Genomic DNA, 24,685 nt, shown 5'->3' with positions numbered 1-24,685 from the left:
CAATAAATTATGTAATATGTATGGCTATGTAATAGCCAGTATAGACTGTATCTTGCATTGCATTAACCTTGTATTGATGCATCTATAGGATGGGCAATAATCAAAGTGCAGTTGGCATAGAATAAAGAAAGCATTGATAATTTTCAAACCAGGGTCTAGGGTTGTGGTTCAGGGGTAGAGCCCTTTCCTAGCACTGAGTTCGATCCTCAGCACCACATAAAAACAAATAAAATAAAGGTATTGTGTCCAAATACAACTAAAAAAATTTTTTAAATAATTTTCAAACCAAAAGTTGTCTCTAGTAAATGATTAATTCTGGCTTATAATTCAGATAGGAGTTTGTATTTAATTTCAAATATAACTTATCATTACCCTAAATTCTCAAGGTAGACTAAAGCCTCCTCTCTTTGGGTAAATATTATTTTAAAGCCAAAGGCTTTCTTTGTTCAATATTGGTAAGTTGATCTACAACAAAACTTTACCATTTTATCTGTAGTGCTTATCACACACAGAAAAAACTGACGGATATTATACACAAAGATTCATGTGTTCAGTAAGTGTACGTTGCTTACTCTCTTGATGAAGCTTAGAGAAAATTTAACGGGAAGTGACTGATACAGTTTTTAGATGGTACTGAACAAAATGAAAATAGAATTGAGAAGGAGCTAGGATGGCACTTAAATTTTTAAGTTAGAGATCCCTTTGAGTAGTTGACTTGAAAATGAAGAGTTGAGTGAGTGGGTTGTATAGATAGCGAATGGAGATCTATTCCAGGGTGAGAGTACTATTAAGGCAAAAATTCCTAAACACTGAAATGATGGGTTCATTCTGGAACATCGGCAAAAGGTATCTGGAATTTAAAATATCATTAAGAAATGGAAAAAAAAATGATTGATATGATGTAGAACTGACCAAGGGATACCACCTAAGCTATTGCAAAATTTGTCTTTTATTCTGATGAATAAAAGAATCATTGTAGAAATCTTAGCTTAAGATGGGTGCTATCTACCTGTAGTTAATGGATAGCTCTGACTGCTGTTAAATATCAGAGCAGAGAATGCTGAGTATTGAAAATAGAAAATCCTGTTGGGATTTAATTATAACAGTTTCAGAAGTGGACACAGTCTTAGGCCAGGGTTGGAACAGGAGTGAAAAGGGATGAAAATCTTGACATTAAAAAAAAAAAAAGAATAACATTTGCTCCCACTGATGTGGATATGAGAGTATTACCAAAGAATATTTTTTAAAGATTGTAAAGTATATTTTCACAGCACACCTTAATATATGTTTTATATTTTTTTCTGCTTCCAATCAATATGGAGAAATGGAGACTGGGTTAATCTTCCATTAAAAAAGAAAAACAATAACAAAATAAAACAAATGTACAACATATATGATACATATATTTTAAAAACTGACACAGGGAAATAAAAGGCAGGTTCTCTAAATGATGAAAAACAAATGAATTGATTCCTGTGATTTCCCCACCTTCTTGGCTTAAGATTGTATAAGGGATGTGTAACCGATGTGATTCTGCAATTTGTATAAAGGGTAAAAATGGGAGTTCATAACCCACTTGAATCAAATGTATGAAATATGATATGTCAAGAGTTTTGTGATGTCTTGAACAACCAACAATAAAAAAGAATGTATAAGGGATGCCTAGAAAAATACTGAGGAGAAGATACAAAGCTGAGAGCCTGATGAGAACCAGCTAGCTAGAGTTTGGAGAGAAAAAAAAAAATCAAGCATAAGAGAGAGGGAAAGGACATGAAAGGGCATCCCAATTTTGGGATAATCATCCTCAATTATTCAACAGGTGACTGACAAAACACATGTGAATGGCAATAGCACTCAAAAATATTTCCTCCTAGTGAGCAGAAGAATTTATCCTGAATAATCTCTCTTCTAGACTCATCTAAGAAATATTAAAAACAATATTTATAATTATTAACTTGTTTCCAAATATTATATGCCAAAACAAAGCTAAATAAAGCTTATAAAATACAGAATTATTTGGTGTAATAACCAATGTATGGTACATATTTAATTATTTCAAGCATATGAAGAATCTGGAAAATATAAAGCATGCCGAGCAGAATAATCAATTAGAATTGACTAAGGCAGCTTGGGTTGCTCCTCAAAATAGAACTTGGCTACCTTGCAGTAAGACCTCACTAACATACACGCACACACACACACACACACACACACACTCACACACACACAAACACACTCACAAACAAATGACCAAGAACTGGAACACATTACTATTGTCAAACATCAAAATTTTTAATTAATTTTTTATTCATATATGACAGTGGAATGCATTACAATTCTTATTACACATATAGAGCATATTTTTTATATTTATGGTTGTATACAATATACACACCAATTCATTTACATTGGATAATATTGTCCATCACATTCCATCATCATTTCTAACCCCATGCCCCCTACCTGCCCTTCCCACCCCTCTGCCCTATCTAGAGTTCATCTCTTACTCGCATGCTCCTGCTCCCTACCCTAGTATGAATCAGGCTCCTTATATCAGAGAAAACATTGGGCATTTTTTGGGGGGATTGGCTAACTTCACTTAGGATTACCTTCTCTAACTTCATCCATTTACCTGCTGGGGTTGTGGGTCAGTGGCAAAGTGATTGCCCCGCACATGTGAGGTACTAGGTTCAAATCTCAGCACCACATACAGATAAATAAACAAATAAATCTTTATGATATTTTATACTGCCAAAATCATTAAGTAGAGACACTATTGACAGTATTAATTGAAATGGATATTAACAGTAGAAATTGAAATGCTAGGGATAAGTATATAATGCACAAGAAAAAATAGTATATATTGGTGTATTCATAGCAGATTAAACACTGTAAAAAATCATAAGAAAACCTGTAAATATTAAAATGAAAATATAAAAATGAAGCCCAGAGAGCTAAAGGAATATGAAAAAAGACAGAAGCAATATGCTGGTTGACAACTTCAACAGCTAATCACACTTGTAATTTACTTTCCTAAGAAGAGGATTAAAATTTTTTAATGCAATTATAGTTGATAGTTTCACAAATGTTTAAAAAGTGCATGTATGAACATATCACAAAGAATTGCACTGTATATATGTGAGTGAAATTCTTTGTTTTTTTATATATTCCACTTTTATATGTGGAATTTAAGTGGAGTAAATTATAGTCTATGCATGTCTGAATATGTCAAAATGAATCCAGTATTTATTACTATTTCAGTATATATTTGGCTTCTTATATTGAGTAGGGTTTGTTATATGTATGTAGGTACAGCAATATTTGGGCCATACACATTTGCAGTAATTATATACTTGGGTGGTTCTCTCTCTTTTTTTTTCAGGATCTTCTAATTTTATTAGCAACTACCAAGCTATGAAATTCAAATCAATAACCCTAAAGAAAGTTGCTTGAAACAGATTATGTACAGCTGTGCTACACAGAAACAAAAATCCTTCCCTGTGTGGAAGGATGGCCTTGAGGACAAAGGAGCATATATATGTTACAATAAACAAGTCTGATCCAACCAGAAAAGCAGTGAAATATAGTCACATGGGCACTAAAAATTTGAGATCAGTTTTTAAAGATTCCCTTAATCATAAAGTTTTCAAATGAAAACATGTTCCCTCTTCTCCTGTAGGTCTTCCAGCTCACTACCCAAGAGACTTGCATACTTCTATTAAGGCAGCTGATAGTCCACCCCAGGCTTGAATAGCAATTCTGCCCAATATGTGACTTGTCTTCCCTCTGCTATTAACATGCTATGGGGAAAAACAAATTTCTACAGTGCTGTTCTCTGGTAAAAAAGGGGAAACAGCACTCAAAATAAAGCAAAAGGCCACAGAGGGCTCCTTGAGAATCAAGTAGAACTAAGAGAGGCCTTCAACTTTTTTGAAATCCACTTTATAACTGGATCCAGGTGGAGCAGTGCCCTGCAACAAGGAATAGTTTACATGCCAAGGAGAGAGCCCAGATTTCAGGAACCATTACCATGGCTTCCTGAGCCACTTTCTCTCTCTCTTACATGAGAGTGAGAAAACACACAGTGGCCTTGATTCTCAGCACAATCCCTCTGTACAGAGGGAAGTGTTTCCAAGTCTGGAACCACAACAGAAGGCTGAGACACTTCACGAGGAGCTCTCCTCCACAGTCCAGCCATCTCCAGTGGCTCTTCTCACAATGCTTCATCTTCTCATTCTCCTGGGGAAGGACTGAGGGAGAAAACCTGGGATCCCTCTGTCAGGAAACAGGCACAGCTGCCAGGAGCCAGTGTGCTGGCCTCAGTCTCCAGTTGTTAATGTCTTAGTCTCAATAGAGAACTGGAAAGCAACAGAATTTGGTAGAGCAGGAAGAGAGCCCCAAGGAAGAGTGTCACGCTCAGTGATGCTTAATAGATGAAACGGAATTTCACGGAGATTCTGTGTTACAAGGAGAAACTGCTCAGTCTCAACTTCCAGAAGGTGGAGGTTGCCTGGTTTAAGAGACCTATGTCTTCTTTTTTAGTTCTTCAAATCTCCGGGAAAGATCATCAAAGTCAATGTCTTTAGACGCTGAGGTGCTGGCACTGGCAGATGAAGTTGGCAGTGTGTCTGGCACAGATGGTAACTCTGGCAGTACAAAGTTGTCATAGTTATCCATAGGTCTGGAAAGGGATTTTTCAGAGTTTTCCTGCTTGGGTCCAGGCCCAAATATCTGTGCAGAAGAAACATTCTTATCAGCATTAATGTCATCAACAGATTCATATGATGGGGGAGTTGCTGGTATCTGAGGTGAATGAATATTGGGGAAGGCCTGATAAATCCCCACTGGCATGCCATTGACATCCGATGGTCCCTTAGGCAGTGGATATGAGTAGGGAGTATTTGGAGATGACATGGACATAGGCATAGGCATGGGCATTGGCACTGTTCCATCAGTTCCACCAACAGGTGCAGTGAACTCACCACCACCTCCTCCTTTTCCAGGGCTACCTTTCTTCACATCATCTGTGAATCCAACATCAATGAGATCTGTTTCTACTTCAGGAGGAACTTCTTCCATGACCATAGAAGCTCAGGTTCATAGGGTACATTGTAGTTCTTGGCAATTTCAATAAGGTATTCTCTCCACCAGGATTTTGAGTGGGGCTTCCACACTAAGTTTTGTCATTAGCCTGTCATTCAGAGTTCCAATCTGGTTGTTCCTACATAACTTGCCATTTTCCTTGCTATATTTGGCACAGAGCTGATCAGCAACTATTTTCAACTTAGCCACTTCTGACTGGAGTCGAGGAGCAGCCCAGATCAGTGTAGACACAGATTCGGCCAGACCAGAATCTAGCTCCTTCACAGACTGGATGAGGCCAAACCGAGCCAGCAGCAGGTCACAGTACAGCTGCAGGATCTCCATGGCCTCTAGTCAGCAATCTCCTTCCTTCTTTCTGGGACAGTTCCGTTTTTTTTTTTTTTTTTTCTTCCAATAGTTTAAGAGGATTTATGACTAATCTCAAATTGACTCGTAAACGCTCAGCTTTAAATCCAGAGAACAGCATGCTGTATCGTTCCTCCTGGCCGAATCCAGGCATGAAAACCATAGAGACTGACTTTGCAAACATTGCTCAGCATCCCAGATGGTTCTCTTAAATAGTATAATGTAATATTCTATGTCTCTTCTGATCAGTTTTGTCACGAAATCTTCATATTTCTCAATACTATCATCTCAGGATTAGGATTCCATCAAAATAATTTGATAAAACCCGTCATATTAAAAATGCTGGAGAACGTAGGGATACAAGGACCTTACTTCAACATTATAAAGGCTATGTGAAGGTAAACTGAAAGCCAAAAATTAAAAAGTCAAAGTTCTCGGCTCATTGATGATAGGATCCTCTGTAAAGAAGACCTTTTGGTGTACCAGAAGACTTCTAGATTTGGTAAACAAATTCAGAAAAGTAAAATGATACAAGATCAACATAAATACATCAAATGTTCTCTTGTGCTGCAATAATGAAAATGCTGAGAAAGGAGTCAGAAAAAAATATACCATTCACAGTAATCTCAAAGGGGGAAAATTTAAAAAAAAAAAACCTTTAGAATAAATCCATTAAATGAATGGATGGCTTATAAAATGAAAGCTATAGAACACTAAATAAAGACATTGAGGTAGACCTTAGAAGATGGAAAGACCTCTCATGTTCTTAGATAGGCAGAAACAATGTTGTCCCAAATGGCTTACTACCACAAACACTATACAAATTCAATGTAATCCCCATCAAAATACTGAAGAAATTCTTCACAGACCTACAAAAAAAAAATCAAAACTAATTTAGAAGAATAAATGACCATAATAAATAAAACAATCCTGAGCAAAAGGAGTGGAACAAAAGGTTTTACAATAACTGATCTCAAGTTAAACTACAGAATGATAATGATTATAACAGCATGGGAAGGGCTCCAAAACAGACGTGAAGATCAATGACATAAAAAGAAGACACAGAAACAAATCCAAACAGATACAGTCATCTGATACTCCACAAAGGTGTCAAAACTATACTTTGGAGAAAAGATAACATTCTTAAACAATGGTACTGGGGAAAATGGATGTCCATATGTAAAAAGATTCCTGTCTTTATTCCTGAACAAAAGTCAACTCAAAGTGAAATTTTTGCTTTCTTATAGCTCACTCAAAATTTTGAATGCACTGTTTACTTTTGTACCAAGATCAATACTATTATTTTCCTTTTTTTTAAGTAAAAATTCATTTGTGCTCACATTTTTAATTATGTACTGTATATTCAAAAAGTTTGAATAAATCATTTTGAAAGATTTTACCACATACAACTGATAGATGTTTGAGGAGTTAAGTTCAATCTGATTTAAACATTATGCAATGTATATATTATATGGCAACCCATTAAAAAGTACAACTTTTCATGGTTTGAGTATCAGTTAAAATAAAGAGAAAAAAATGTGGTGTCCCAAACACTTTTGGTTCCATTTCTGGTGCATTAACTTGTTTCCTCAGCTTCACCTTTGACCGTTTAGGGAGCTTCTATGAAAGATTAGTAGAAGAGATGACTCAAGCCTGGTTTAGCGATTTCTCTACCCACCTGAAGGTGGGCAGCTACAGTACTTCATCACCTTACTGGAACAACCCTAAAGGAGAGCTGTGAAGTAGAATCGTCTCAGCATGAAGAACTTTGAGTAGTGCCCTTTTTCTTGGAAGGAGAAATTGACAGATATTTTAGTAGATGTCAACTCATGGGTGGTATCCAATGATTTTCCTGGATGATAAAAGACATGGAAATATTTGACTCGTAAATTGTTGACAAAGTAATGTGGGCAGGAAATCCAAGGATATAATGCTCCAAAATGGTAAATTAGGAAGATACTGGTGTCCCCTGTGAATACACAACAAAATGTGAACTAAGAAGAGGGTTTTTACAATCAAGTCTTTGGCATGACCTTCTCTATAGATGTCAGTCAGCCACTTTCCACAGGAAACAGGACACATGAACACAGTAGTGTTTTAAATTTCAATATCATAAGGACTCAAGCATAGTATTAGGTATGTGGAAGCACCTTAACGGGCTGAGACAATATTCTCCAGGGGAATAAATATGCTCTGAATCAGCCTCAACTTATGTTCCTTGTTTTGATTAGCTAGAAAACAGAGGTGCAGGATTCAAGAGATGGTAACACTCATTATTATCACTTGTGATTCATATTCCTGTAATGTTATACTTCAGTGAGGAGAGGTCTTAGATCCAGAGGAAGGAATGCTTGCACTAGGGGACATGGCAAACATTCCAATGAATTGGATCCTAAGACTGTCATTTGACCACTTTGGGATGCTCATAAGTTTGAATGCATAGGCAAAGAGAAAATTGTAATGATGTTGTGGTGATGTTTCCTGACTTCTAAGGAGAAAATGGACTCTTAATCCATAAAAGAGGTAAAAAAAAATGTGAAATGGAAGAAATACCCAAATGATTTTCTTCATATTACAATGACTGTGGTAATACAGACACATATTAAAGTCAAAAGAAAATTCTAACAACTTTATGTGGAAAATTACTAGTGTCCCAAACCTTCCATAAGTGAAGGCTTGTGTGACTCCAACAGGTAGAGACTTACCACAAGTTGAGGAAATTGAGGGAATGCAGGATGGGTAATAGAAGGTAGGTATAAATTGTTATAAAGAGGCTGCCTGACATCCATTGATAAGGTGATGCCAAAGACTAGATTACAAAAATCCTCTTCTGCTTACACAACCTTTTGTTGTGTATCCACAGGGGACACTAATATCTTCCTATTTTTAGCATTTTGGAGAGTTATCCCTGTATTTCTTGCCTATATTACTTTTGTCTACAATTTACAAATCAAATTATTTCCATGTCTTTTATCATCCAGCAAAATTATTGGCTACCATCCATGAGATGACATATACTAAAATGTCTGGCCATTTCACCTTCCAAGAAAAAGTGACTGGAACAAGAAACAAGCTTTTCAGTGCCTCTAAATTGCACACAGTGACTCATGGGATTTCTCAATCTCCATAATTGTGTGAGCCATTTCCTCATTAAGACTTCTCTCTCTCTCTCTCTCTCTCTCTCTCTCTGCACATGGGTTATGTTTCTCCAAGACACCCTCACTGTTACACCTGTGAATAAATTAGTCTATGACAATTAGTGAATGAGTTCTAGGAATTCTCTTAAGCTCATGTAGGGATAATCAGCAAATTGCTTGTCATTTCTTCAGGGTGTCTCAAGTCTCAAAAGTTTAAAAAAAATTATAAATTTTTTCATAAAACTATGTAAGAAACATATGACTCTGTGTATATGTATACATATATATGGAGCCAAGATGGATATTTCATTACAGGTTAAAAAAAAGTTTCATGTGATGCCATGTTTTCAAGATATTCACAAGTTCTCAGTAACATTTGCAGAAATTTAATTTGATATCAAAACCAGAGTAAAATATGATTAATTCTTACTATGTACTCTGTGCTTTTACCCTGCAATAATGTCTTAGCAGAAATAAATCCTTTCCTTATTCTTAAATTAATGTTTTCATGTTACCATGAGGTGTGAGCTAAATTTTCATAAGCATCCTTGAAAAATCATCATGGTACTACTTAAAAATTCTAAGTTTTATTTGAATAGTTTATCTCTCACAGAGGCCAAAACTGAGACCAAATGAAACATAGCTAAGGTGTTTTATTTTACTTTGTTCTTTTAAGATAAGGTTTATAAACCTGAAGAGATTCAGTCTCTCATTTGGATATCCTTCCCAATAGTTATTGATATCTCTAGGATTTTCTTTGTGAGACTTTTAAAGTAGATTAGTTTTTAATGTTTATGTAAATAGATGTAGAGGTCTGATTCTGTCAGAGTTTTTCTTCACATCTTGAATAATATAGAGGGAGCTTCTGCTCCTCATCCAGTTGTGAAACACACTATTAAGAGGAATCCCTTAAGTATCTGATTATATATTGATAGGACAATACTCATGGTTCTGAAATTTGCAGAGAAATGTGACAAAAATCAAATGGAATATTTTAGAGTATAATTTTAAAAGCAGCAGTGATCAGTAATCAAGAAAGACAATAATATATGAAAAAGTAGTTTGTTCATTTCACAGTACTCTAGAACAAGTAAGAAAAATCACTTTAATCTTTCATTATTTTATAGAAAAACTATAGATCTTACCATGTGCAATTTATTATTGTTTTTAACCTTTTATTCTTGTGAAACCAAACCAAACCAATGAAAGAAAAACAAGTTTTGTATGTTATTTTCTTGTATATACTGCAGATATTTTTCTAATAATATAATCTGACACACATACTCAGATTTATTTCTCTTTTTGGGGTGTGTGAGTGTGTGTGTGTGTGTGTGTGTGTGTGTGTGTGTGTGTGTGTGTCATGCATGCTAGGCAACGATTCTATCACTGGGCCATGTCCTCAGCTCCTCAGATTTCTAACATAGGAAATGTAGATGCATTAATTATGGGCAGGATAGCAAGAGGTTTTAATTTTATAGGCAATATTTTAATTGATTTTGCTCAAGGTACATATAATGAGTTCTATATTTAATGTGATAAAGTTGTGTATTATGTTTGCTTATAGTTCACCATGAGATTTCTGCTACTGCAATTTTCATTGTAATAAGTATAATTTCTATTTATTTCAGTACCTTCTTTTTTCTCTTTGGGATTATTTATACATAGTCATTTAATTTCCATTCCATCCTCTCAAAAATCTTATATGTATATATGTGTGTCTATGTGTGTATGTATACATATATACATACATATAACATATATATGTATATACACTGTATGTACACATGCATTTCTATGTATATATTTATATATACATATATATGTGTGCAGCATATAATAGTCTGTGTATGAATGTAAGTTTTAGGTAACTTATATTACTTATCCCAATATTACTTTGTATATACTCTAAATAAAATATAGCATTGATACATAATTGATACATACATTGATACATGATTATATGTATTCTGATTTGTTTTTCCATGTAAAGTAATCCATACTGTGATCTATTTTCTTATTCAGACATCTATATAATATCTGTATATTGAAGACATCTATATTAGACACCTATCTAATATAAGTATATTGAAGCTATAAAATTTACAGGCCTAAAGGCTTTCATAGGCCTGTATTGTAGGAGAGGTTTCTATGCATTTTTGCAATACATGGTTGATACTATTTTGTATCACAAATTAAATATGCTTTATTATCATAGATAATGCAGAAATGCCACTGAGGAAGACATTATGTAATAGACATATGTAAAACAATGAATAGCTTAAGTTTATGTATATCCATAATGCACTAATTTTAAAAACCATTACCAGATGCTGGGGTTCTGGCTCAGTGGGAGAGCACTTGCCTAGCATGTGTGAGGCACTGGGTTCAATTCTCACCACTGCATATAAATAAATGAAAAAAAAAATGTTTATCAACTTCTAGAAAAATGCTTAAAAAACATCAATCCAAAAGGAATTACTAATTACCCTTTAGATTATTTAAAGAAACAGTCAAGTTTATAATCAATAACTAAATTCCCACAGATTGATTTTTTCCAATAGTTACATAATATGGGGTATTTGATGTATTAAGCACTGAGTAAAATGAATCATTACACTGAAAAAAATAGTACGATGATATTCAATATAATAAACTCAAAATTTAATTTTGTGTCAACATTTAAAATATATTTATATATCTCTATTTACATATAACTATGTATCCATCTACTGATCTATCTTACTGAGGTATCTCAATATTAGTCCTAACAATATTTGGGCTGAATGTTTGATATTGTAAAATTTTTACCCATTTAACTGCCTACTAACCATTGGGTACCAGTTGTAGCCCACCATAGAGGTATGACAAGGAATATACCTAGAATATATCCATAGACATTGACAGTAAAGTCAGACCAAATAGAACCACCAATCTGTCCATGTGTATATTACTACTGAGACATTTTTTTTAATTTGTAAAAATGTGCTTAATTTTAAATATCATAAATTTAAGAGTTTTGATATTTCTCATTTACACAAGCTTACACACCAAAAAATTCCCCAAGTCTTGACTGTGCTGATGTCTGTTTCCAAATAGCTTTTGTAACTAACAATCCCCAATGGAGAAACGCAATCTCTCAGTGGTGCATGAGTTTGTTTGATGGGCATCACATAGCGCCCTGAGCTGCAGGCTCCACTGTTTGGACTGTTCCTCATCATCTTTGTGGTCACAGTGCTGGGCAACTTGGGCATGATCATCCTCACCAAGGTGGACCACAGCCTGCAAACACCCATGTAACTTTTTCTCAGATAGCTGGCTCTCACTGACCTTGGTTATTCTACAGTTGTGGGCCCCAAAATGTTAGTAAATTTTGTTGTAGATAAGAATATAACATCTTATTTTTTATGTGCCACACAGCTAGCTTGCTTTCTTGCGTTCATCATTTGTGAACTTTTTATTCTGTCTGCATGGCCTATGACTGCTATGTGGACCACTGCAACCCACTGCTCTACACTGTCATCATGTCACATAGAGTATGTCACACGCTGGCAGCAATTCCTTAACTCTACAGCATATTTGTTTCTCTCCTAATCGCCATACAAAATTAATTTACTCTTTTGTGGCAACAAGATTATAAGTCATTTCTGTGACAGTCTCCCCTTGTTATCTTTGCTGTGCTCAAATGTACATAAAATTGAATTAATCATTTTTATTTCAGCAGGGTTTAATCTGTTTCCATTTCTTGTGATACTCCTGTATTCTTACCTCCTCATCCTTGTTACCATTTTCAGTGAAGATGGATATTCTGTGTGAAAGAATTTTTAGACCTAGACTTATATCCCAAACAAATAAAAATCAAAATTACTTTATATCAGCCTACTTCTATACACAATATAAAATTTGCAATAGTTTTTTGTATTGTTCTTGATGGGAAAGATAAAAATTGCCTTTGCTATTGAAGTCTTTTCATCCTTCCTGCGTACGATTGGCAATGCTTTTGTCTGCACTGTCAAATACGAGAAAGAAAATGTACACTTGTTTAATTCTTTGAAAAAACAATTTTCAATAGTTTTAAATACCTGAAATTTCCTCCTATGATATCAGTGGCTAATAGAGTCTCCAAAATATAGACAACAATGGAAAACATAATTTATTTTAATATGAAAAAGTCCATGCAATATTATTTTTAGCATTTTTAGTAACAAATGTATGTTCCTAATTCAATGAGAATCTGTGAAGTTTTGCAACCAGTAATATGTATATATGATTACAAATTCCAGTTCTGTAATCCATTATTACAGAACTGGAATTTGTAATCATATATTAATGAGAGATACTAAATCTATTAAATGATTTGAATTTCTAAAAAAATTCATCTAGAAAAAATTGAAGGAGATTCTTATAGAGATGTTTGAGAAGGGTGAGAAGAGAATTTTACCTACTTCAAAATTATGTCATTCCATACATGAATCTATATTTTAAAGTGCATATTGTAGGAGGAGCACATGGAAATGAGAATTGTGATAGTATCATATACAACTCACTTTTGCTTGCTAGATCATGAGTGTCCAAAATTGCTTAAATAGCTACAAAGTAGAAACTCTCAATTTCATATCCTCCTACTTATTTCACATGGAAATCTACCAGTTTTTAGAATTCAATACAAGTTTTAAACACAAAGTATCAGATAAACAATTTAGAAAATAAACATTAAAATATCATGGAATTAGATATCTAAAAGCACACATACATTAATGAATTTATACAGTTTTCTAAATGTTAAAAGACTATATGTTATTGACTTGTTAACTATCAGTGGCTTAATATCTCATAAGAGCTGGATTTCAAGTTAATTTTTCTAAAACAAAATCATGCACTAAGTCAATTCTACTGTGCATCCTTTTTCTCCTACCGTGAACAAAGGACATTTACAGCACAATGATTTATGGAATCAGAAGCTCAACTGTTCACAGTATTCATGTGAAACTTAGTCAGGGAAACTGGCTGGTAGACTGTTGTGGAGCTGATATTGCTTTGAAATTAACATGAGCAGTGTCGCCTTTCTGTGGCCCTTTTCACTGCATATTTTACCTCCTTGTTCCTGAGACTATAAATCAATGGGTTTAACATGGGAATGACTAGTGTGTAGAACACAGATACCACCTTCTCTTGTTCTACAGAATACTGTGAGCTTGGCTGGATGTAACTAAAACTTAAGGTCCCATAAAATATGGTCACAGCAGTGAGGTGAGAGGCACAGGTGGAGAAGGCTTTCTGTCTACCTGAAGCTGAGCGGATTCTCAGAATCGAAATGGCAATGAGTATGTAGGAGATGATCACAATGAAGAAAGTACCCATGGCAATGACTCCAGAGAAGGTTAGGAGCAAAAACTCATTCATGGAGGTGTCAGAACATGACAGCTTTAACAATGGTGGAACATCACAAAAGAAATGATTCACCACATTGGGACCACAAAAGGACAATCTCGCCAAGCTTACTGTGTGTGTCAATGAATTGATAATTCCTCCTGTACACGACACGATGACCAGCACCACACACTTTCTCTTAGACATGGCTGCAGTGTAAAGCAAAGGATTGACAATGGCTACGTAACGGTCATAAGCCATCACGGACAGCAAGAAGCCTTCTGTGGTAATGAGCACCCCAAAAAATAAATGTTGTGTCATGCAGGCTGAGAAGGAGATGGTTTCCTTCACGACCAAGAAGTTGATCAGCAGTTTTGGTGCAATGGCTGAAGAATAGCAGGCATCCACAAATGAAAGGCAGCTGAGGAAAAAGTACATAGGTGTCTGGAGCTTTGGGGTGATTTGGATTAAGATGACCATGCCCAGATTCCCCACCAACGTAACTGCATAAATCACCAGGAACAACACAAAGAGCACAACTTTCAGTTCAGCATGGTCTGTCAATCCCCAAAGAATAAACTCAGTAACAACTGTAAAATTCTCTTCAGCCATTCCTTTTCTTGAAATCTGAGATGTAAGAGGTAAGGGATTAGAACATATCTGGAAGAACCTGGTGCTTTTAAAATGAAGCAGAATTATACATAGAATTGTGTCCTTAGGTGAATACATTTTATTTATGTTGAATATACATCTAATTTACAATATGGAGAACCCCGACTCTATGATCTCTGTTTTGTTTTAGTGATAGCTAAAGTTTAATTCCACAAAAATATATATGAAAAGCACTTAGGCTCTCAAAAATTTCAATCTCTCCCTCACATATCTGTCACTATAGGAATATGATACCCGTGAAGGACACTGATGATGAATAAATGGTGGTTACCAATTGAATTGAAAATTCTCTTTTTAATCTTTGTTTTGAATATAAAAAAAATTAATTACAATAAAATGTAAAATCAACTGTACTAATGTCCATATGGTTAATACACAAATGTACCATGATTTAACAAGAGAATCAATAGAGGTCACAGGGCAAGAGACTGGCTCCAAAGATGATGACGGGAATTCTTAAAGACCATAAATCTCATGCCCTTTCTATGTTCTCCTGTGAGACATTCAGTGGAGCCACTTAATCCCGAACACAAAATTCCCTGTGTTGTTTCAATGACAGCAGTTTTGGAAAACCTTATATGTCATATGATATTTGGAATTCATAATTCATATGTTATTATTGGCATTTAGTTTTCATTATATAAATGGGAATATTATAATATTAGATATTTTACTACTTTTATAAGCACACAATCTGTACACACACATATATAAATAAAACATTTAAATGTGTATATCTGGAAAAAGCTATTTGTCTGGATCTCTTTTTCATGTCATTGCTCTAATAAGAAATATTTATGACCAACAGGCTTTTATCAATTCAGTATCTATCCAAGTTCAGTTATTCAACACTTTTAATTCAAATGTCTTATATTGTATGAGAATCAATAAGTCTACAATAGAACAGAGTTTTCTTCCTTTTTTTGCTTCTTTACCTCTGTCTTTCACAATCTAGAATATTTTATAGTTAAGAGAAGATATGTTTTTAGAAATAAAGACATAAAAAGAATACTAATATTTTATTACTTCTGTAGGTTTTATTAATGAATTTTACCAAATGCACTTCAATTGTCATAAAGGATAATTGGTTGGCATTAACTCATTCTGGAATTAAAGTGTTAGTATCATTATTAACTTTGTTACTCTGGGAATTAATTAAGCTTCTCTCACTTTTGGTATAATCATATCTACATCACAGGAGTTTTTTAAAAGCAAATGGGAAATAAGCAAAGTATTTCTTTAGGTATGTAGTAAGTGCTTAGATTATAGATAGATATGGTATATGGTAGATAAAAGCTAGATGGTTTGGGGGAGTAGCTTGTCAAATGGATATGTATAAATCACATATGAAGCCTTTTAGTTAACCAATTAATTTTTCCAATTTTAGATATATAATTCATTTTATTTGAATTTTTAAATAAATGGAAATGCCAATTGATAGTTTAAATTTTTTACCTTAAATTTTCATCCTGTGTTTTTATGATTCCTCCTGTGTTTCTAGTTTATTTACCAAAATACAAGTCCCTTCAACGAATGTTAAACTTTGACATTCAAATTGATCATATCTGTCAACCACATTCAAACTGTCCAGTACAATAACCAGTAACTACCTGTGAACATTAAATAGAAACTGAAATTAACTAAAGTTAAACAAAAATCAATTTCCCATTATTGATAACCCCTGTCCAACTTTTCAGTAGGCATATGTGACCAGTGGCCACTGTAGAAAACCTTGAAAATTAGATAGCTCTTCTAACCTTCTGCCTCATCCTTTAGAGTACTAATTAAATTACATTTTCTCAAAGAAAGTTTATGTAAATAGTTTTCATTCCAAAGAAGAATTAAGAACATGAAGTTTCCAATTGAAATTTCAAAATTTAATGGTATTTCTTATTCCAGGCACACTTTATCCTCACCAAGTTGAAGATTACCTAGGAAACAGAATTGAAAGATGTGATGCACAATCAAATTTAATTACTTCAAATATTCTTAATAATCCTATGATTCAATCAGATAAAATATAAGCAAGCTTCTGACTAGCCTATCAACTACAAGGTAATTCAAATAGAAAAAAAAAATACTTTTACAAAATAAACCTACCTAAATTAACTATTTTAAATTTTCACATTTTGGTTTCTTATTCTTTGCTAAAAATAATGTCATTTAATAATGATATGTCCTGCAATGTTATTAAATATTGTTAAAGTATCTAATGGAATATATTTCCAGATAATATAATTAAGAATAAATTTTAGCCATTAATAATAAACACAAGAAACAACAAGTAAGATACCTCAAGATACCTTAAGACATTCTCTTTCTTTAAGATACAGAATTACATGTCTCCCTCCCTATCTCTTTCTCTCTCTTTTTCTGTGTCTCTGTTGCTAGCCCTCTTTATATGTATTATTAACCTCTAATGGGCCCTATCACAGAGTGAGCATCATATGAAATAGCAAAGGAGACCTCAGGAACCATTCTATTTCTCAAGGGACTTTGGAATTCCCCATAAATCATATGTATCTCTATAGTGTATAATTATCTAAAAACGATTACAGACTTTTAATTAAAATGGAGCAAAAGATGAGAATTCTTGAATTCGGTAAATATTACACAAACAGTTATTGAAAATAATGCATCAGATGTAAGCATCACATAAGTGACAATGATTGACTGTAACAAGGTTAACTACAAGCTGTTTTATGAAGGTGAGAAAGGGAATCAGAAACTACTATTAACAAGGATTTTTAAGCAATACATAGACTTAAGCACACATATGCATGATTACATGAGTAAACTTATGGTTTATGGGTTACCAATCACCCAACTGAGATTCCAGTCTGCTTGTTTTAGCTTAACATTCTGAGTTTGGAAGAATTCTGTCCATCAAACTAATCGTTACAAGTGGATAGCGTATAGTAGATACCATGTTGCACATTAGAAAGAAAGGGACTTTCTTGAACTTTCATTTGTAGAAACCATGAGAATTAACATACTCCTCAAATCACTGGTACTAAAATATCTAGAAATGTGAACTGAATAAATAAGAAATATGTATTAAAATTGATGACAGGAAAAGATGATGACGGGGAGAGGACTAAAAATCAGACTGATAGTGGAAATCAATTTGCATTTCTGAGGGCTAGGATCAACGTTGTGACTGGGATCACAGATTTCACAACTCTGCTGCCAAAAAAAAAAAAAAAAAAAAAAAAAAAAACTGAAAAATTAGAGAAAATACATGTAATATACATTTTGAGACATTTGATGATTGTCAGCACAGTGCTATGCCATGTTAGAGAAGGAACACAGTTACTTAATCCTGGTATGAGATGGTGGTGGCACAGAAGAACACAAAAGTCATGTTAACATGAAAATACAAAATCAGGTATATGTGTGCTGAAGTGCCCAGAATATATGTCACCAATTGCTTCAGTGGAGAGACCTAGGCAAGGAAAGCCATTAGAAATCAACATAGAAATTTTAAGACTTCATATTACCCTTAAAATTCACTTATTAATATGAGGCTCCACAAATTCAAAGTAACTTCAACTGTAGGGAAAGAAAAAATACCAAGAACCTGTATGATGGGAAATACTAAATTCTAGGGACTCATAGTGTACTAAGTGCATTCAATGAGAACAACAAAAGGGAGAAGAAATGACCTCAGAGGAAACAGTTAACTAAGACCCACTGTTTTAAATCTCAATACTAAATCTCAAAAGTGTTACTCTGATTGCAAATAAATGACTTATTTGCCAAACAACAAGAACAAAACAATTCTGAGTCTTAACAGCAAAATGTTTGTGATATCTAGCATCCAAATAAGTATGTATTTGTATGTTGAAAAAGTTGGAAAATGTTAGCCAGAACTATGAGAAAAACCAATCACCAGAAATAAAACCATCATATTAGATTCTGAATTTAGAGTAAAGGATTTTAAAACAACTGTATACATTTCCAAGGACTTCAGTCTAACCAATGGGATTCGAAAGAGACAAAAATTATAAGAAAGAAACAATCTTAATTATTAGAGTGGTGGGTAATATTGACAAAAAATCTTAATTATTAGAGTGGTGGGTAATATTGACAAAAAATTTTATTGTTCATTTTTTAAGGGTGGATTTAACATTGTAGAGAAAAATAGTGAATTTGAGCACAAGACAATAGAAACCATCCATACCTTAAGTACAAAGAGAAAAAAAGTTTTAAAAATTTCAAAATTGTATAGATATATGTAAAATACACCAGTTCAGAAAAATAAAAATAAGGTTTAACTCAAACTTTGCAATAAAATCTTGTGATCCAGAATATGAAACAATGTATTTAAAATAGAAATAAACTAACCTAAATTTTTTATCATTCAAATAAAAAGTTTAAAAATGAAAACAAACATATGACTTCCCAATCATTCTAGTAATTATCAAATAATTAATATTAAGACAAACACCCACAGTTAACGAATAATATCTGAGAAAAAGAATTTGGAATTACTAGAGAAAAATAAATAACAGGCAGATTCTGAAATTCATTCAACATTAATGGAACAAGTGAGTTTTACAGTTTTACTATTGGCCAGTCTAGACGACTTCAGAGAAATCTCATATAAAATCTAGCCATTCTGAAGAAATGAATGAGATGCAGAGTTTGTATTACCCCAAGGATAATTTGGAGGAAGCCAGAAAATATACAGTAAGACAAAAGGAAATAGAAGTTCTATGTGCAAATTCTAATTGGTTGACTGTGAAATGTGTAAGGTTGGGTAAACCCAGGAGCCCAGAGAAAGCTAAATATGAGGGGATATTTATATTGCCACCCATAAATCAGAGTTTACAATTTGAGTCAAATTATGCTAATTTTATATTGAACTTTAAAATGAATAAATAAACAGAAAATAACAAAATAAAAAGGCTCTTAGAGTAGTATATCAAAATTAAGATTTCTCCACAAAAAAGCTCACAATATTCAAGATAGAATCCATAATTTCTTATTACACAAAACTACTGAACAATTAAGTCAAGGCATTGTTTCAGAACAGAGCCTGGTTCTTATTTCTCCAGAATACTTCTATTCTTGGAAGTGTTCTGTGGACCTTGGCATATGGCTTCATTAAATTTCTGGCTTCTCCTACTCCATTCCATGCATCAAAATTTATCTTTTGTATGAGGAAATCGTGTATGGGAGGCTGTTTTCTCTCAAAACCAGTATTACAATAGCTCTGCTATGTAGCACAGAAAAATACTGAAAAAGATAACTTAATTGAACACCAAAATGATTTCCAGAATAAAATCCAAAGACTTAAATTGATCTAGAAAACTTGTAAACATCCAAAAGATTAAAAAAAAAATTCTTATTCAAAATTCGCTAAAGGACAGAAATTTAGAAAGTATAGAAAAATCAACAAGCACATGGAAAAGTACTCATTTATCACTGCTTCTACATATATATATAAATTTTTCTTAATAGGAAAATCATAAAGAAAATTGACATTGATAGAAAGTAATTAGAAATGTGGTGTCCACTTACAGTAGATTTTATTCTTGTTAAAATTTATTGAACAACAACAACAAAAAAGTTATACTGATAATTATCCAACAGCATTTGAATATATAGGATATTACATATGAATATAATACAAATCATTGCATTGCAATTGATTACTGCAGTGTGGTATGGCAATGGCTATCCAACTGTAGTATTTCCTGAGCTGGACAGCTGCTAATTTAAGTGTTGACTCATCATGAGTAACAGAGTACCATTATATCATGTAGGACTCCATGGAATTATACAGATACTTTTATTAATTTGTTGCTTTCTTTGAGTTTTCCCATACTTTTTCCCACTGGGAAAGATGTAAGTATTCTTAGATAATTATTAGACATATTAAAGCAGATCTTTAAACCTCTCAGAAGATTTGGGCATCATGTTCTGCACAATTAGATGCTAATTCCTCTGGGATCATCTATGGAAGAAAAACTATAAATTCTTCCTACCCAGAGAAAAAAGATGTATAAACTGAGATAATTTTCAATTCTTCAGTAAGGTAAGTGGATAAGAAGTGTCTTTGATCTTGATTACATGGGTATTGGTAATTTCTCATAGACCACAGACAATTTTATGGCAAATGACAAATGATTGCTCAAATAAATCACAAAAAAACATTATCACCTTTGTGAAATAGGGTTCCTTGGAGTACTCTGGTGCTTTAAATAATTAAGTCCTATGTATCAAATTGGTGTCCTAGGCCTATTTTTCGTATTAGTATTTGGAAATTGGAAGCGAAAAGATGTCAGAAATATTTGAAAAACTGATTATCAATTCGAAATATTAATCTATTGATTAATTATATTTCTCAAAATGATTTGCAGGTAAAGTATGGGATGACCAATTACATTTAGTTTCAAGCAAATATTGAACAAAATATAACATATATTATATAATCTTTGATAAGGGAAAATATTATTTAGGATAAATAGAGCTAATACAATATTTGAAAGAGAATAGTTTAAGTTTTCTCTCCAGGAAACTTGTATGTATAAAATTATAGATGTTTAGCTTTTATATTTTCCTAATGGGTTGCTTACTATAGATCACTTGGAAAAAAAAATCATTACACATGGAAAATATTATAATAATTGTTAAGAGTTATAGAGTTGTGCAGGAACCACCTGACTGCACAGAATTCTGATTTTACTATGCCAAAAAGTTAAACTACCACTTATTTTCCACATAAAAGAATAGGCAGAGTAAGATTCAAGACATTAGCAGAGTGAGAGATAACAACTGACATGTACACTCAATTTGCAAGAGAATAATTCTTAGCAATACACTGAAGATTTTAAGGTGGTAGAATTGGTAACAGGAATTCTGAATCTTTTCTCCATCCACTGCATCCCATCTTCTATCTTAAACACAATGACAAGTCTTGCACAGTTTCTCATTCAGAATAAAGTTGTGTAGGTATATAAGTAATATTAGTGAACAAAGAGTGGATCTGAAACAAGAATGGGCCTCAGTGGAGACAACAGACAACTTCATCCTGGAAGAAGGAATGGACTCAGTTCAGGGATCTCCAGTATCACCCTCCTCCCCTGTCCTCAGTACTTGAGTCAGAAAGCTAACTGGGCATCCTAAGTGAGAATTCCTAGAACTGATACAGGAGCTCTAAGTTGGCTCTAGACTATAGCTGAAAAAGGTAAAGCTGGCATTTTATAACATAATAACTCTTTCCTGCATTTTATGACTGATATTTTTTAACTCCAGTCATTCCTCCAATCAAAAATTATGAAAGCAGACCTATACTCCCAGGCTCAGCAGTTTAGCAAGATCCTAAGCAACCTAGCAAGACCCCATATCAAAATAAAATATATAAACAAATAAAATAATAAGATCTGGGAATGTGGCTCAGTGGGCTCAGGTTAAGCAAATCTGGGCTCAAATCTCAGTACAAAAAATTAATTAATTAATTAATTAAAATTTAAAAGCGTGCTTCCAGCATTTCAGGGTTTCACTGAGGAAAAATTAATGTCAGCAGGTTGACAATTCAAGAGACTTAGGCTACATCAGCTGCATGATTTTTAATCAGAGCAGTTCTGTTTTTCTAAATTTTCATATAAATTCATTAAATAAATGATAAGGTATTTATTTCTGAAATATTTGAAAACCATAGTTGTATACTTTATAAAATCTAAATTATGAAATTTCAGGAAATTTGACATTCAGTAATAATTGCTGAAATAAATGTTCAAGTGGTATATGTGCTTTATGAATTCTGTGATACCAACAGTATGGCATTAAATATGCAACTGAAAACTCAAAAGTCATTGAATAATATAAATCATATATTACTGCATTTCTACAATGTTATATTAAAGGAAACAAAAATATATTGAATTAAATACTTGAAATTCTTGAATAATATATTCCACATATCTTTGCAGGAATTGCTCCAGATCACATTTTTTTCCTTAATAAGCTTATGCTAATTAGGACTTTCCTTTTCAACAATGAAATAAAATCACACGTGCAAGTTAAAAATGAATATGATTACCTGCGGAGTAGAAAAATAATTCTAAAATATTGATTATAAATAAACTGATGGTCAAAATATCATGCAATATATCAAAAAAACTTATTAATTTAAACTCCAGGCACTTTTCAGATACAGGGTAGTAGGCATGTCCTTTGAAGCCATTATCTAATCATAATGCAAGGATTACTCAATGATAAATGTTATTGACTTTGAACAATATGCCTAAACTCACTAACCCTCAAATACAATGTAATTAACTCATGTTCCTTAGCTGGATCCCACCAATGCTTTGCCATATTAATGGAAGAGTCACAAAGAAGACATTGGAATTTAGAGGAAGTGGGATGAACTGGTCATGGCTAAGTCCCTTACATTCACATATACAAAGAGAAAAGATTTAGGAGTGTATCCCTGAACCTTCTGCACAACCTTTGAATTGCAGATGAGGATCTCTAATACTTCTACCATTCTGTTTATGTTGTTTCCTTCTCTTTAAAATATAAAAATTCCAAAAAAAACCTCACACAAAAATGAATGTTAACTAAAGAAAAACTGTGAGTCCATTTTGTGGATGAAATGAAATTTAATCTTTCATCATCAGTACCTCTATGGTTTTATTTCAATGCACGTGTTCCAAACATTGTGAATCGGCTGATTTTTTTATATAGTACAAATGGATGTGTTCTCATGGTAGTTAGAAGATTCTACTGTTTATTCTTATTTAAGTGTTAGATACATAAACTATTTTTATTTCCCAGGTTATGATTAAATTCCCTATACAGCCTATAAATATTATTGCTATTTTAGATGAGATTAAAAAAAAATAAAAGAAAAGTGGATAAAACTCTTTCTTTCCTCCCAGAAGGGAAAACTGGACCAAATGGGCCAACAGAACCTTACAGTGCTGACCGAATTTATTCTGGCGGGGGTCTCCAGGCGGCCTGAGCTGCAGCTTCCCCTCTTTGGGGTCTTCCTCCTCATCTACACACTCACAGTGGTGGGCAACCTAGGCATGATCATTCTGACCAAGCTGGATTCCCGCCTGCACACACCTATGTATTTTTTTTATCAGACACCTGGCTTTTATTGACCTTGGCAATTCCACTGTCATTTGTCCCAAGATGCTGGTAAATTTTGTTGTGGATCGAAATACCATTTCTCATAATGCATGTGCTACACAGTTGGCTTTCTTCCTTGTGTTCATTATCAGCGAGTTTTTCATCTTGTCTGCTATGGCTTATGACCGCTATGTGGCCATTTGCAACCCTCTGCTCTACAATGTTACCATGTCTCAGAGACTCTGTCATATGCTGGTGGGCATTCCATACCTCTATAGCACCTTTCAGGCTCTCTTTTTCACTATTAAGATTTTCACATTGAACTTCTGTGGCTCTAAGGTCATCAGTCATTTCTACTGTGATGATGTTCCTTTGTTACCTATGCTCTGCTCAAATGCACAGGAAATAGAATTGTTGATCATACTATTTTCAGCATTTAACTTGATCTCATCCCTCCTAGTTGTCCTAGTGTCCTACCTTCTGATTCTGTTAGCCATATGCAGAATGCATTCTGCAGAAGGCAGGAAAAAAGCTTTCTCCACATGTGGTTCTCATCTGACAGTGGTGGTGGTGTTCTATGGGTCTCTCTTTTTTATGTACTTGCAACCTAAATCTTCTCACACTTTTGAGACTGATAAAATAGCCTCTGTGTTTTACACTTTGGTGATTCCCATGCTTAACCCCTTAATCTACAGCTTAAGGAACAAAGAGGTAAAAAATGCTTTCCACAGGGTCTTTAAGAATCAGTGTAAGCATTTTGTTTAATATTCATTATGGAATCATGTCAAAATAAACCATGAGAAAGAAAACGTTATTTTAAAATGTTTCTTTATTTTATTAATTTAAGATCTGCAACAAGAAGATTTTGATATACTCAGACATAATGAAGTGATCATTTTATATAGTTGAAATATCTCCACTTCTGATTTTATTTATTTGAATCTTCTTTTATGTTAGTCTACCTAAGGGCA

At 33.6% G+C, this 24,685-nt stretch overlaps 2 protein-coding genes and 2 pseudogenes across 2 annotated transcripts; 2 read left to right on the top strand and 2 right to left on the bottom strand.

Annotated features, from left to right (window-relative positions):
- Positions 1-4,524: 4,524 nt before the first annotated feature.
- LOC114081124 (IST1 homolog pseudogene) lies at positions 4,525-5,569 on the bottom strand (annotated as a pseudogene).
- Positions 5,570-11,744: 6,175 nt separating this feature from the next.
- On the top strand, positions 11,745-12,398 carry LOC114081158 (olfactory receptor 8K3-like; annotated as a pseudogene).
- Positions 12,399-13,625: 1,227 nt separating this feature from the next.
- On the bottom strand, positions 13,626-17,071 carry Or5j2 (olfactory receptor family 5 subfamily J member 2). Its single transcript, XM_027922747.2, has 2 exons — positions 17,058-17,071; positions 13,626-14,571 (listed from the first exon to the last, which is right to left on the bottom strand). The coding sequence occupies exons 1-2, from the start codon at positions 17,069-17,071 to the stop codon at positions 13,626-13,628; spliced, it is 960 nt and encodes a 319-aa protein (XP_027778548.2).
- A 6,465-nt stretch (positions 17,072-23,536) lies between these two features.
- Positions 23,537-24,479, top strand: LOC114081133 (olfactory receptor 8K5). The gene is given in 2 exon segments (XM_027922714.2): positions 23,537-23,716; positions 23,718-24,479. Coding segments are annotated over 2 exon segments (942 nt in total).
- Positions 24,480-24,685: the final 206 nt, after the last annotated feature.

This window comes from Marmota flaviventris, chromosome 9 (assembly GCF_047511675.1).
Source record: "Marmota flaviventris isolate mMarFla1 chromosome 9, mMarFla1.hap1, whole genome shotgun sequence".
Taxonomy (NCBI): Eukaryota; Metazoa; Chordata; class Mammalia; order Rodentia; family Sciuridae; genus Marmota; species Marmota flaviventris.
The sequence above is the reverse complement of the archived record's forward strand: the minus strand, read 5'-3'. Positions and strand labels throughout refer to the sequence as shown.